This window comes from Gastrolobium bilobum, unplaced genomic scaffold (assembly GCF_033153095.1).
Source record: "Gastrolobium bilobum isolate Gb01-03AN ecotype WA unplaced genomic scaffold, APGP_CSIRO_Gbil_v1 utg1988, whole genome shotgun sequence".
NCBI lineage: Eukaryota > Viridiplantae > Streptophyta > Magnoliopsida > Fabales > Fabaceae > Gastrolobium > Gastrolobium bilobum.
Genome location: NW_026897869.1, coordinates 23,537 through 37,922, shown reverse-complemented (window position 1 = coordinate 37,922; position 14,386 = coordinate 23,537). Strand labels below are relative to the sequence as shown.

The 14,386-nt window shown below is 35.1% G+C and overlaps 3 protein-coding genes across 4 annotated transcripts; 1 reads left to right on the top strand and 2 right to left on the bottom strand.

Moving 5' to 3' along the window:
- The first annotated feature begins 1,522 nt into the window (after positions 1-1,522).
- On the top strand, positions 1,523-4,118 carry LOC133310918 (probable serine/threonine-protein kinase PBL7). Its single transcript, XM_061511917.1, has 6 exons — positions 1,523-2,298; positions 2,395-2,652; positions 2,748-2,920; positions 2,998-3,077; positions 3,195-3,342; positions 3,588-4,118. The coding sequence occupies exons 1-6, from the start codon at positions 1,752-1,754 to the stop codon at positions 3,939-3,941; spliced, it is 1,560 nt and encodes a 519-aa protein (XP_061367901.1). The 5' UTR covers positions 1,523-1,751; the 3' UTR covers positions 3,942-4,118.
- A 598-nt stretch (positions 4,119-4,716) lies between these two features.
- On the bottom strand, positions 4,717-4,971 carry LOC133310925 (polcalcin Ole e 3-like). The gene has a single exon (XM_061511922.1). It carries the CDS (start codon positions 4,969-4,971, stop codon positions 4,717-4,719), a length of 255 nt encoding a protein of 84 aa, XP_061367906.1.
- A 645-nt stretch (positions 4,972-5,616) lies between these two features.
- Positions 5,617-11,271, bottom strand: LOC133310908 (probable fructokinase-6, chloroplastic). Of its 2 annotated transcripts, none has more exons than XM_061511903.1 (7): positions 10,838-11,271; positions 10,164-10,372; positions 8,424-8,636; positions 7,807-8,004; positions 7,520-7,657; positions 7,022-7,138; positions 5,617-6,111 (listed from the first exon to the last, which is right to left on the bottom strand). In XM_061511903.1, exons 1-7 carry the CDS (start codon positions 10,992-10,994, stop codon positions 5,977-5,979), a joined length of 1,167 nt encoding a protein of 388 aa, XP_061367887.1. In that variant the 5' UTR covers positions 10,995-11,271; the 3' UTR covers positions 5,617-5,976. The 2 variants fall into 2 exon arrangements, with proteins under 2 accessions (XP_061367887.1, XP_061367886.1); XM_061511902.1 differs by having other exon boundaries at positions 5,618-6,111; positions 10,853-11,271.
- Between the last annotated feature and the right edge of the window lie 3,115 nt (positions 11,272-14,386).

Below are 14,386 nucleotides of genomic sequence, written 5' to 3'. Positions count from 1 at the left end.
TTTTAAAACTTTAAAAAAAAATGAAAATATATTAATAAAGCTTTTACTTGATCATATCAGTTTTATTTTTTTGTCTTTTTTCCCTTAAGTAGATAAGATATCATCTCAGCTTCATTGTTATCAATTCTTATCACGCTCTTGTTGTATCTATTTGTCTCTGATCTCTCTCTAATATGATTTGATCTCTCTATCTGATATTACATCTCTCTCATCTCAGTTCTTACTTTTTTTATTAAAGCTTCCATCTTTATAACGTGTTGATGGGTATTATAATTTAGTTTCATTTTTTGTTAAATTATTAAATATTAAATGAAATATACACTATATAAATTAAAAATATTATTTAATATTAAAACGTGTCCAACGTGTCGAAATTCATAATTTTTTAGGATTGACATATCGGAGTGTAATGTCGCGTTGTGTCACATGTCGCGTGTCGTATCGGTGCTACATCGCTCCCCATAGCTACTTAACATCTATATTCCGCTGCAAAGGTATTTTCTAGTTTGTTCTTCTTTCTGTCAACCTTCAATCTTAAAATCAAGATTCTCTTGCTAAGCTACCACCGTCAACTCAAGCTCTGTTTCTTCTTTTATATTAAAAGGGTTTTGATTTTTTCATGCGGCCGGAAAAAATTTCTCATATTGTAGATACATTTTACGTGGGGTTCATATCTATAAAGAAAAAAAAAAAAAAAAAAACATTGCACGAAAATAAAAGAATCACTAATAGAAGAAAATAACAACTCTCGATATGAGAAATATTTTTTTTTTATAACAATATGAGAAATATTTTCCCATATTAAAAACCAGTTTAAATATAATTTTTTCTTATAAATATATTATTTTTTATTTTAATTATTTTGAAAATTAGGTTTTGATATGTGTTTCTTATTTCTTTTAAAGTAAGTCCTTATAAAAAATGACCTTGTTTTTGGAGCCAGATCCAATAGCAGTTGTGGGTTTACTCTTAAAAAAATTTCGGATTTTTGGCTTCACCTTCACATTCACAAAGAGGTTCGTGAACATTTACAAAAGTGAAATGGATGAAATCATCAAAAAAAGATGGATTTTTTAAAAAAAGGGGCACAAATAAAAATCTAAATTTTAGAGGGATTAAAACTAAAAGTCACCGATGGACAAGTCAAAACTGACATGTACTTCCGAAAAAAAGAAGAAAGAGACGTTAACCACCCAAACTCAAAGTTTAAAAGGATTAAAGTAACATATATCGGAACTTATTTTATATGAATGGGACTTTGAAGTTCCTGTTCTAAAATGAAAAAAAAAAAGAGATTGAGGGAAAATTTAAGAAGAAAAAAAGAATTTAAGTGGAAATTTTTTTTTCTGTTCTGAGAGAAGGTGCACCTTAAAAATAGTGCACCGGGTCTAGATTAAAAAAATCCCGTATATTGATCGAGGCGAAACCATATCCAATACTTCAAAACTTTGTCCCATAACTACCAATAAAAGCATGGTCATACTCATTACCGCTCTAACTCTCACCCATGTTCAACATTTTCTCACCTTCTTTCACTCTGATACAACCTTAATTTCAGTCATTCAAAGACAGCCCTGCCCACTTGACTTCACATGTCTCCCTCTTCTTTTTTCTGCTGTTGAGAAAATATTCTCCAATCCAACAAGCAAAGCAGCTTTAACTCTTATTTTTTCTTTTAGATCATTCTCTACCACTTTTCTTCTTTTTCTTTCTCTATCGTTTTGTTTTCTGCGTTTTTTGTGCTGTTGCTCATGATGGGTTTCTCCGAAGGAATCTGCACTGACAGAGGGAATCCTTCCAATGCTCCAGATACTTCTCCACACGTTTCCTCTTCTGCAGTTACAGAAGACTTATTTGACTACAAGAGGCTCAAATTCCGAAACTTTTTGAGAAAAATGATATGGGAGATTGCTTTTGCATGTGTTCCTGTTCCTTATCGTGACAAAAACGACGGCGACGGCTTCAAAAAGACAACTTTGGAGCACAACGAGGCGTGGTTGCTGGCAGAGTCTGGTGGGTGTGAAGCAGAATTGGCAAGTGCTGACCCGCAATCGGTTCACTCATCTTTCAGGTTCAGCTTCCGTTCTCAGGTTGAGGATGAATCCTTCAACATGTGTTCTTCTTCTTCTGCTGCTGCTGCAACCGTTTTGATGGTGAATTTGGAATATGTATCTCGAGCAAGGGAGATGAAATGGAGGAGAATGGAGTCATTGGAGAAAAGCATATCCCCAGTGGTCAACACTTTGACCAGGTTCAACTATAATGAAATTCTATCTGCCACACGCAATTTCTCCAAAGGTAACTTTTTTTGTGTGTGTGTGTGTGTGTTCTGTTGATGAAATCAAATTTAATTCCTTTGTGTGAGATTGTGATTCATTGTTTTTTTATGAGCAGGAAGAGTATTGGGGAGAGGGGCCTTGAGCTGTGTTTTTAGGGGAAGAGTTGGACTTTTGAGGACTGCTGTTGCAATTAAACGGTTGGACAAGGAAGACAAGGAGTGTACCAAGACTTTTTGTAGAGAATTGATGATTGCCAGTTCTCTTCATAACGCAAACATTGTTCCCCTTGTGGGTTTTTGTATTGACTCAGAGGAGGGTTTGTTTTTGGTGTATAAATATGTATCAGGGGGCAGCTTAGAGCATCACTTGCATGGTACTCATTTTAACCTATTTTCCTTGACTCTCTGTTTATGGTGTTTACAATTTAATTTGATGAATTTCACTGATTGTAGCTTACCTATTTTATAGAGAAGAAGAAGAGTGGGAAGCGTAGTTCACCACTTTCATGGTCTTTGAGGTATAAAATAGCAATTGGGATTGCAGAAGCCGTGGCTTATCTGCACAATGGAACAGAAAGATGTGTTGTTCACAGAGATATTAAGCCTTCAAACATTTTGCTTTCCTCTAGGAAGAATCCCAAGGTAAGATGCTCTGGCATACCACTGCTCCAAGGCTCGCCCTCAACAAGTAATTAAGATTGTTTTTTGTTAAATTGCAGATATGTGATTTTGGATTAGCTACATGGACTTCCGCACCTTCAGTTCCTTTCCTTTGCAAAACTGTCAAAGGAACATTTGGGTAAGAACTAAACCCCTTTCATATTGATTTTGCATTTTTTTTTGGGTCTTTTAGCATTATTTGTTTCAGTATTCTAGTATTGAAATAAAGTATTTTATACCTGCTCTTTCTCAACAGTTATTTGGCTCCTGAGTATTTCCAACATGGGAAAGTATCAGATAAGACTGATGTTTATGCTTTTGGAATTGTTTTATTGGAACTCATAACTGGCCGGAAGCCAATTGAAGCTAGAAGATCTTCGGGAGAGGAGAACTTGATCTTATGGGTGAGTCAATGATCAAATTTTATGGCTTGTGATTGAAATTAATGCAGTGCTTAATTATGTACCTTGCAGTTTCCAAAATTGAATAATTTTCCCTTGTAGTAGAAATTAGAAAACTCATACAAATTATGACTACAATTGTGCTGCTAATTTCAGTTGGTGTTTAAATGATTAGTTGTGTTTAAGAACAGTATTATCAAATGGACTTGGACTTTTTGACACACATCCAATCTGACATTTATTTGTAGGCTAAACCTTTGCTAAAGAAAGGGAATGGAGCCATTGAAGAGTTGCTTGATCCTCAACTCAAGTACAGTTCCAGATTCTCAAATCAAATGGCTCGGATGGTTGAAGCAGCAGCTGCCTGTGTTACAAGTGAAGAATATAGGAGACCAGGCATACATGAGATTCTTGCGATACTGAAAGGTGAAGAAAAGCCTGTTTTCTCTAGAACAAGGAAGTCTGGTCATTTTGGGAATGGATGCGTGTTTGATTGTAACCCTCAATTCCAACAAACAAATAATGAGATGAAAAGTCACTTGGCTTTGGCAATGGTAGGAGTTCCAGGGTATGAGGATGATGATCATCTTTATGATCGTTAACACATATTTTTGCCATGATTCTCACTAATAGTGATAGGGATTAGATATGAACGTTCTGACGTTGTTTATAGAAATAGGAGCTCAGAAGAAGATTGCTTGTTTATACATCTTCCATTTACCTTCCCCTTTTCTCAAAGGGTAAAGTGTAATAGATTTTCATTCATTCTTTATGGTTAACGTCACATTCATATTGGAAAACTCTATTATCTGTTTATCCTTGTGAGTTCTTGGAATTCTTTTCTTGGCTATTTTACGTTCTTGGCCCTAAAGCACACAAGTTTTAGAAGACCCTGCTCTAGTTCTCTCCACCGATCCAGGCCAAAGAAAACACGCACACACAACCAAGCGAATGGAAGGAAATCAGGAATAGATGAAGATTAGGTGAAGAAAGGTAATATATTAAACCATGTAATGTGTCTGGATACATCTTAAGATGACGTACAAAACTACGAGCTTTGTGTTTTAAAGCAGGTCCCATTTGAGATTATTAGATCCATTTCTAATTGTTTTATAATAATGCAAATTGGTGAGAGCAAACACGTCAAAAGATAAAACCAACCGCATGTCATAATCATACAGCTATCAAAAAGGGTGTTCAAATATGAAAAAAATCCAAAAGAGGGTGACATGATGAATTTAATGAAACTCTCATTGTCATAAAGTATATAGAAATCATGCACACACAAAAACCATTTTCTCTTCCAATTGCTGACAAAATAGCATAGAGGAAGGAAGAATGAAATGAATTAACAAAAGTGGGTTGAGGGTGAGAAACTTAAAAGATTTTGGCAACATCCCTAACTAGACCTCGGTTGGCTTTGGCGAATTCTGTGAACTCCTCGTATGAAATGTACCCATCCCCATCAATATCAATCTCATCCATCATCCTTTGCACTTCTTCTGCAGTCACTGATCCAAGTGTTTTCAGTGCTTCCCCGAGTTCCGATGAAGAGATTTGGCCATCGCCATTGGCATCAAAACGCTTGAAAATGCGCTCCCTGTCAGCTACATCTTGTGGATCATCAGCCATTGTAGAATAATAAATATGTGTGAAGAATGACAACGAGTTCCTTATGGCTTTTGGAGTTGCACTGAAATTGGAGATTGGTCAAGGGCCTAATAACTTGGTAACTTGGTTTTTAAAGAGTTTGCCTTCCCTTGATGTAAGGACATCCTTTAATGTCGGGGTTGTCTTAAAATAGCATGGTTCATAACTGTTTTACCATACTTGTTTATGGTTGAAAAACGTTTCAATATTTGTTTAGGAAATGGAATGGAGGTACAACATTTTTCTCACTTAATGTTGGAAGTCTTGTCTATATGAATTGATCCTACAAAATTTTAAGATGAAATTATCAAATTCCCATGTTAAACATTTTCAACCATAATCTAAAAGTATGAACTTTTAACTTGTAACCCCATTCCATTTCTTAAACAAATATTATGAAATTTTGTGAATATCTATTGAAAATTTATTATATCAAAATTTGTGAGTATTACCCCATCTTTGCGCTAGTTAGGGAGGATAAATTGTAATACAGCATAATAATTCTTTGGGAGTTATTCTTTGGTCCGCCTTGTAAGTTGTAAGCCACATGTAAAAATATTACAGAACAAAATGTAAATATATAAACGTGATACATATTTTGCCTGGCTGTTACACAAAGAAGTCAAGTTGACATAATATCATGGGTTATCAAGAGTACTGATATTGGACATAGCAATATGCAACTCCATGATAGATTGCTAGAAAAGATTTTGCCTGGTAGGTCAAGTTCAATATGCAACCATATGAACTGAATAGGAGACACTTTGCAAATTATCGAGAAAAATATAAACTAATGTTGGATGAAGAACGATTCTCCATTACCCAATGGTGGACTAGATTGCTAGATAGAATTTGCTTACACTGAGCAAATTATTGAAACAGTTAGTTCTTATTTATTGCATTAGCTCACAGAGTTCCTAAGAATTTACCATAAAAAATTTAAAAAAAAACAAATATCCTCGCATGATTAGAGATTGGGCTGCAGGGTTACGATACGGGCCTGAGCATGGCATTCAGAACAGCTTCCTTTGTGGGCAAAGCTGGTATTGCTCCTCTCTCGGTCACAGTCAATGCACCACAGGCATTCGCAAACTTGAGAGAATCTCTCAATTTTTCCTCTTTCTGCAAGTTAAAACCACATACATAAGGTTTAAGAAAAAAAATATAGATGGAAAAAATTGAATATAAAATAAACCAGGAACGGGAGAAACACTGAAATGTAGGTCTTGAAGGTAAGCTTGGCTAGGCTTAGATCATTTACACCTAAACCTCACTTGTGGGGGACATGTGCAGGGATATTATTTTAATCAAGCCAGTTTCAATTCTTCTGTTTTACATTGAGTAACATGCATAAAATTGCAGTATCAATATGCAAGATATACAGCATATAAAGAACCATTTTAACCTATTTACCGAAGAAGAAAAAAAAACCATTTTAACCCAAAAACTTAAGATGTTAAATGAGGTCCATGAATAATTTATACACTTCTCTAACATGCCCACCACACGAAAGCCCACTGGGTTTGAAGGGTGGATAATACACAGACTCACTTACTTGTACTAAGAAATTTCATAAGAGAAAATGGGGTGATGAGGATCGAACCTGTGACACAGAAGCTCTGATACCATGTAAACAACCAACTCAACCCAAAAGTTTAAGCTAAAAAAAGCTTAAGCTGTTGGGTGAGGTTACATTAGTGGTTTTATATATTTCTAACACGCTCCCTCACAAGAGAGTCCATTGGGCTTGAAAGATGGATGATGCATCAGGCCTACTACCTGTGCTAAAAAATTCCACAAAGAAAATGGGGGGTGGCAAGGATCGAACCCGGGACACTTAGACTCTGATACCATGTAATGAATCGATTCAACCCAAAAGCTTAAGTTTTTGGGTTGAATTATTCTTTACAGAGCAAATTTTCTTTGATAATTCAAACAATAATAGATATTACACACAAGATGAGTTTCTAACAGTTGTCTGATGCAAACTTTTGGGATGGTTAACATCAAGAGCAAAATATATTTTGCTCACCTGAAGTAATGAAAGATCCTCAGCTAATTGCAATAATGTTCCGGCCACAAAAGCATCACCAGCACCAGTGGTGTCAACAGCATCTACCTTCAAACCCTCGACTCTACCACTGAACTCCTGCAAAGAATTAAATAGGAGAGGTTTCACATCAAAATTATGTATACTACACTATAACAAGCTGCATAATTGTTATTAGAACTAATAATTTTTCCAGGATTATTTTAGCTGTTTGTAATCAATTTCTGAAAGAAATAACTTGTTTATGCATTTATTGTAATCAATTTCTGAAAGAACTAATAATTATACATATACTGTGTTAGAAATAACCTGTTTCAATTATTAAGTTGACAAGAATATGAGGGTACAGTGTATGCAGTAACAATTTAATTGTTAAATGTTACAGCCATGCCTTTGAAGAAACACTAGAGGGTGGCCATAAAATCAATATTAGCATTAGTTGAAATGAATTTTAGAAAATATCATCTTTAGAAGGCTTACCTTAGTGTAATACCTGCAACCATCTGGACCTTCAGTAACAAGGAGTAGCCTGAGGTTTGGATGGAATAGTTTACGAACAACGGCATCATTGTATGGGTCTTCACCATTTGTTAGAAAAGAAATCTCTTCTTCGCTTGTCTGAAAATAATTATCAAATTGGTTCTGTTAGAGATGGTGTTATATCTCTATTTTACATTCCCTGTAATCTGCATTCTAGAAAAAGGGAAACAGAAACGTTTATTGGGAACTAAAAAACATATATTCTGCCCTATTGATAGGAGAGGAACCTTAATGATATCTGCAGTCTCCCATATACTCAGAATTCCTTCTCTAGCACTATCTGCAGAAGGCCATAAAGGAAGCCTCAGGTTAGGGTCATAAGACAGAACTACACCAGCATCTTTTGCAGCTTTTACTGCAGCTATGTGTGCTGATTTGCACGGTTCTGTTATAAGACTTATAGAACCATAATGGAAGATCTTGGCCTGCCAGAAAGAAATGATAGAACAATGTTACTACAATAATTTTGAATTAAAGTATAGAGTCATGGAGAAAAACATTAAAAGGAACATAGACTCAGCAAGCATTTGGTGAATTGCAAGCTATAAAGGAAACCTAAAAGGTAGTTCTTAAACCACAGAAACAGTAATGTATATCAGCAATGAAAAAAATGGTTAAGATCCTTACACAGTGAATAGTTATGTTTAAACAAATCCAAAAACTACCAGTTGAATGAAGTCAAATTGAGTAACTGAACAAAGTTAAATTAATTGAGGAAAGTGCAACAGAAAGAATATTGAACAACTTGCTCAATAGTGATTTAATTTCCCTATGATTCAACTCATGGATTCTGGCATACATTTTGCTTTAGTTTGACTACCACGAATTGCAACTTTGGCTTTACCTTTCTGATTAAGTCCAAATCGAGTTCATCTTCTTGGAGCAGCATATCAGCACTGGGATTACGATAAAACATGAACTCTCGTTCTCCATCACTCCTCAGTGTAACAAATGCTAAAGCAGTACGTGCACCAGGGTCAAAACGCATCCCTTCATTGTTTACATTATTTTCCTTGAGTATATCAGCTAGCATATATCCAAATTCATCCTCCCCAACCTGTTCATGTTGCATGAAGCATTAAACTCTTGCTGAACCTGAATTTAGAGGAGAAAATTTAACTATGACTTCTAATTTATTCAAAGTAAAACACCCTTTGTAATTTGAGTCTGTTTATCTTGTCAGAATCTTATTTTCCTTTCATACAAATGGAAGGAAAAATTAAATAGTAAGTGGGCTATTGAAAATTAGCAGGAAACACATAATTATGGACATATTTCTGATCATGTAACATTAATTATCAGGAAATTCTTGTAAAATGGAACTACTCCTTAAACTAGCAAGCAATGGCATAGAAAACCTGGCATTTTAATAACTTAAGATTCAATTTCTGGGCACTATGCACGAGTCAGAAAAAAGTAGTAGTTAGTAAAGTCAGTATAACATTAAGAAAGTTGATAAACTTCAATGATCCTAAATGCTAATGATAATGGATCTCTAATTGTCAGTTGAAATTACACTTTTTTCACAACCAAATTTCAGATTCACAAATAAACATGCTTCTTGTATGGCTTGCTGACCTCTAGAACAAAATTCATGCCTGCAGAGTTCAGTTGTGGGCATCTAAGGAGTACGAGCTCCTTTTCTAGGTTCACATGACATATTCACCTATTGCTACCAGTTGATATAGGAAATCAAAATTGACAAAAACCATAACTGCATACTAGTTCACAAGATCCTGATACAGAATATATCAAGGGTTTATTAATATCATAATATCAAAGAAAAAATCAAGTTCCAGCACATTACTTGATCAACTGAGTTAACACTCATTTTGGCCTCGGAAAGATTCACGGGGCATCGCATTAGTCTGAAAGGTTTGTATAATCAGTTTAATCCCCCAAGAAAGAAAAGAGGGACTTATGTGGTGACACGTTATTATTGAGGGACCAAACTGATGACACAAATCTTTCAAGGACTAATCTTATATCCCATGAATCTTTCAGGGACCAAAATGGGAGTAATAACCTATGATCAATCTTATCTTCCTTTTCACAAAAACTAATTTTGAGAACAAATGTGATGGGATTAACAAGGCAAGCCTGTTAGAGAATAATATAAACCACTAAAAAGACTCTCACCCCAACACCTTAAGGTTTTGGGTTGAAGTGGTTCTTAACATGGTATCAGAGCTTCAGTGACCATAAGGTCACGAGTTCAATCCTCAACGCCCTCCACTTGTGAAATTAAATAAAAAAGCACAAAAAGGTAAACAAAAAATTGGACCTATGCAATATCCACGCTTCAAGCCCAAAGGGCTCTTGCGTGAGGGGGTGTGTTAGAAAATAATATAAACCACTAAAAAGGCTCTCACCCAACACCTTAAGGTTTTGGGTTGAAGTGGTTCTTAACAAAGCCCCTTCTTTTGGGCAAAGTTTGGCTGCCCAAGAATATGAGATGCAGGGATAATCTAAGGTTTGCAAGCAAAGTCAATATTGGTTGTATGCCTTAGTTGCACATGAATTATGATGCTTCCTACACCTATCGGAAGTACAGAAAGAACCGTTAGAAGTATTTATACAATACCTTCCCGATAAAAGCTGATGAACCTCCTAATCGAGCTATGCCAACCGCAACATTAGCAGGGGCACCTCCTGGAGCCTTTTTAAATGCAGGTGCATCAGCCAAAGAAAGGCCATTGATAGTTGGGACGAAATCAATGAGCATTTCCCCGAAACAAACCACCAGAGGGGATTCCTTTGTTTCAGGTGTCCCATCACCAGGAAATGCCTTTCCTGTAACAAACAAAATTTGAGAGGTAAAAATATTTTCATAGCTTGATATCTCCAAAAGTGAAACTAAAGAAAGAAGCAACATAAGCTCTTAAATTAAAAGCTCATATGCACAAAATTTAAATTGATAGTAAAACTGCATCTTTTCCCTAGTTGCAAACAAAAATAGAAAGCACTAGCTCATCTTTATATCACTTTTATTGTGCCAAATGATCAACATGCATTAAGATTTGGATTTAAAAAAATTGAATACCGATCACTAACTTAATGAGTTACAATATTATGTAATAATAAACAAGCAACAAGTACAATCATATTTCTGCAATTTTTTGTAAGCTTGTAATTAAAATGTATCTCTTATCTGCAAAATTAAAACAAAATGTTCTCATTTCAAAAACAAAACAGTGATATGGGCTCTTCATCCACCAACATCAAAATATAGACTCAAACAATTAAATTGATGATGACCCAGAACTCGATTACCTTTGATATTCAATCGGACAAGGGGAGGGGAAAGAGGGCAAGAAAAGGCTGAAGCTTTGACAGAGGGTTGACTGAACTTGACTGAACCTGGAGGGTGAGAAGCCACACTTTTTAAGCAGAAAGCACCACAGTGAAGAGCCATCAGACAAGAAAAATCACTATTAAGCCTTGGAACAGTATTTATTGTTGAAAAGCTCTTCACTTTCTCTCTTTCCTCTCTCTTAATCACCAGAAGTTGATGGTGGGAACAATTGATGACTATTATATTGGTGCACCGTGAGTGCCAGAGGCTTTATGGGGGCGTGAAAATTTATGGGGTTTGTGTGGAAATTGGCCTTGGAATGGCCGAAACGAAGAAGGAGAATGGAGGTGTGTTGCTCAGTTGCGGAGCAAGCAAAGCAATGAGAAATATGTATTGTAGTAAGTCCAATCGCAGTTTCCCTGTTGCTGTTTTGTTTTTTCTTTTAACAGCTACGTATTAGGCATTTGGATGTTGGACTGCTTGGTGCTGACGCTAGCCAACTCAGTATAGTGTTAAAATTAAAACCATTTAAATAATAATAACAGAGAATAGTTATATTTACAGGTGTGTAAATTCTTACAATTATATTATGGATTATGAGTAGTTCATATTATTTAAGTATGTAGTAATATATACTATTTATAGTAATGTGTATTATTTATAATATACTGTTGAGAGCTGCAAGCTAGCTATATACCTTTGAGAGGGGTGAACACTATAATAAGGATATCGTTGCCAGCAAAAGTAGAGATCAAGTTAGACAATGATGTTCTAGGTATGGTATTCAATAGTAAAAGTAGGGGGGAGATGAGTTGCGATGTGAGCTCATAGAATCGGGCAGGGTAACGGTAGAGATCAGGTGTTCTTGTTTGGTGATGGAAGAAGTATTTATAGAGAGATGGGATGCCTTGCTCGCATGGGAGGGCGAGTCAGGTCAATTCTCCTTGAAAAATGTCAAAGGCGTCTGGTATTGTTGCTGCAACACCCCTTGCAGTTCTTGTTATGCTAGTGACAGTCACTTGTTGTTGTCATTGTAAAGTGGAAACATCTATTTAGGGAGTTTGAGAAGGCTTTTTAACTCTTTTACCCTTAATTAATTAATTAATAATCATTTTGTCTCTCATTCAAAACTATCTATCAATTTGTCCCTCTTTAATCGTTTAAGTTGAAGATTTAATCGATTAAATAGTCAAAACTGGCAAAAAAGATTGACTTGAAGATTTAATCGATTAAATCTCCCTCGTAGTCGATTAAATCTTCAAAGCTATAACAACACATCCCATTTAAGCATCTTAAGGAGAATCGAGACTTTGATACAATGAGCAGACTTATAGCTCGGCTTCATGATGAAATTGAGCATAACACGACAATGGTGCAATAGGTACGAACTTGAAGATTTAATCGACTACAAGGGAGATTTAATTGATTAAATCTTCAAGTTAACTTTTTTTGTCAATTTTGACCATTTAATCGATTAAATCTCAAGTTAATCGATTAAAGATGGGCATATTGGTGGATAGTTTTGGATCAGGGGCAAAATAGTTATTAATTAATTAATGAAAGGTAAAATGGTCAAAAAGCTAGTCTGGGAAGGATATCAAAAGAAGGTAGCATCCCAACGTAAGACACTTTGATGTCTTGGGGAATCTGTAGTATAGGGACAAAATGGGGGGGCAAGGTTGGTAAGTTATGTTCAGCAGAGCTGATGCAGATAAGTGAAGGGGAATTGAGCCTGTCTTAATGAGCCAACTGATTGGGGTCATCCAAAACATATATTATATAAGAGAAAAATGTTTCTGTAGTTAATGCAGATAAGTTATCTGCATTTATTCTTAAAATAGCCTCGTTTTGGTATTAAAATCTTAAAAAATTATAAATATAAAGACTATTATAAGCCTGAAATAAAATAAAATTACAAAAACACTATAATTTTCGCCCAAAACGACGTCGTATTAGGCTTACTACAGATAACTTATCTGCAATAACTGCAGAAAAAGCGAACCCATTATATAATATAGTTTGTGTAAATATAACTTATCCCATAATAATAATAATAATAATAAGGGAAATATAGTTATGTTGCTGAATAAAAAAACTGTTGCAGCAGCAACACATATAAAAGCTAGGATTTGTCGATGGATTCTTAGTTTTTTTTTTTAATAAATGGATCCCACTTTTTCTGTGTCTATTGCAATAAAAAAAAAAAAACCAGTGGAGGGACCCTAAGAATAACATCACTGTTAAAAACAGACCAAATAATGGATCAATGAGATTTTCTGGCTTTGGTTTACTGGTTTGATCCACATGCAGTATTTTTTTTTTAAAAAAAAAAAAGCAATAATATAAAGTATATGAAAAACATTTATGTAATGTGAAAGAAAATGTAAGCCATACCCAATGGTGCAGCTCAGTTGGTAACTTGGCGCTGAGTTAGTGGGGTTGAATATGTGTTCGATTCCCGCTAATGCATTCTTGGGGAGGGGGCTGAACCTTTAGCCATCACTGTTCACCCGCACTCCGGATTAGTTTCATAGACGGCTCAAAGAGTCGAAGCTCGTGGAGATACCGGGGGAAGCCAACTCGTCTCAAAGAGATAATTAGAGTTGGGTAACTCCAAAAAAAAAAAAAAAAAATTAAGCCATTTTTTTCAAAAGATTTCATATTCAGTTAGTTAAACTGATTAAAACTATCAGTTGGTCATTAGATTTTAAATAATTTTGATTAGTTTTCATCGAATGATCGATCTTATAATTCTCAAGTTTGATTTTAATTGAAAACAAAAATTTTCTTATATGATCGTGTTTGATAGGATAAGAATCTTATGACACCTCATCTATTCAAGTTTTGTGTGACTTGTTGGTTTTAGACAAATGAAAATGGTAAAACTCCGGCCAACTACTAACGCATTATGCATCGACCAGAATAAGTTTTGCATGGCTTGTGATTTGTCTAGGCCACATACATTATAATTTAGTGTTGTCTTGATGTGTGAGCACAAGTTCACTTCGGGAAGCAGTTTAGGGGTTCATACGTAAATAGCGTGCGTAGCTGTAAAAAGTTAAAGTAAGAGGAAGAAGAAAAGAGAGAAGAGAGAGAACTTTTGGTAATTTGTTGTATATCTTCTGTCATGCCCTATGCGCTAATTAACAAAGGAAAATATTACTATTTTTTTACATAAAATAATTTCTTTCATGTTCTCTTATTCTGATTTTTGCATTTCATCTTTTTCGTTTTTCTTTTAATGGTGGGGCTCATTCGTCTTTTCTCTATAACATAAAATAATTATCTTATTAAAAGGAGATTAATAAAACCCATTAACAAAACAGTTGAATTCTGTTACAGAAATTAAATTAAAATATGTAAGGAAATTAGCAAATACGTGTGAGTATTGGTCTCCTTTCTGCTTTTCTAGCCCATTACATAATTGTGAAAGCGAGTGGGCCTTTAGTCCTTCATTTTCCTATTCCATGGCACAGTCCATGGGCAAGTGCATAACTGGTTCCTCCCTAGAG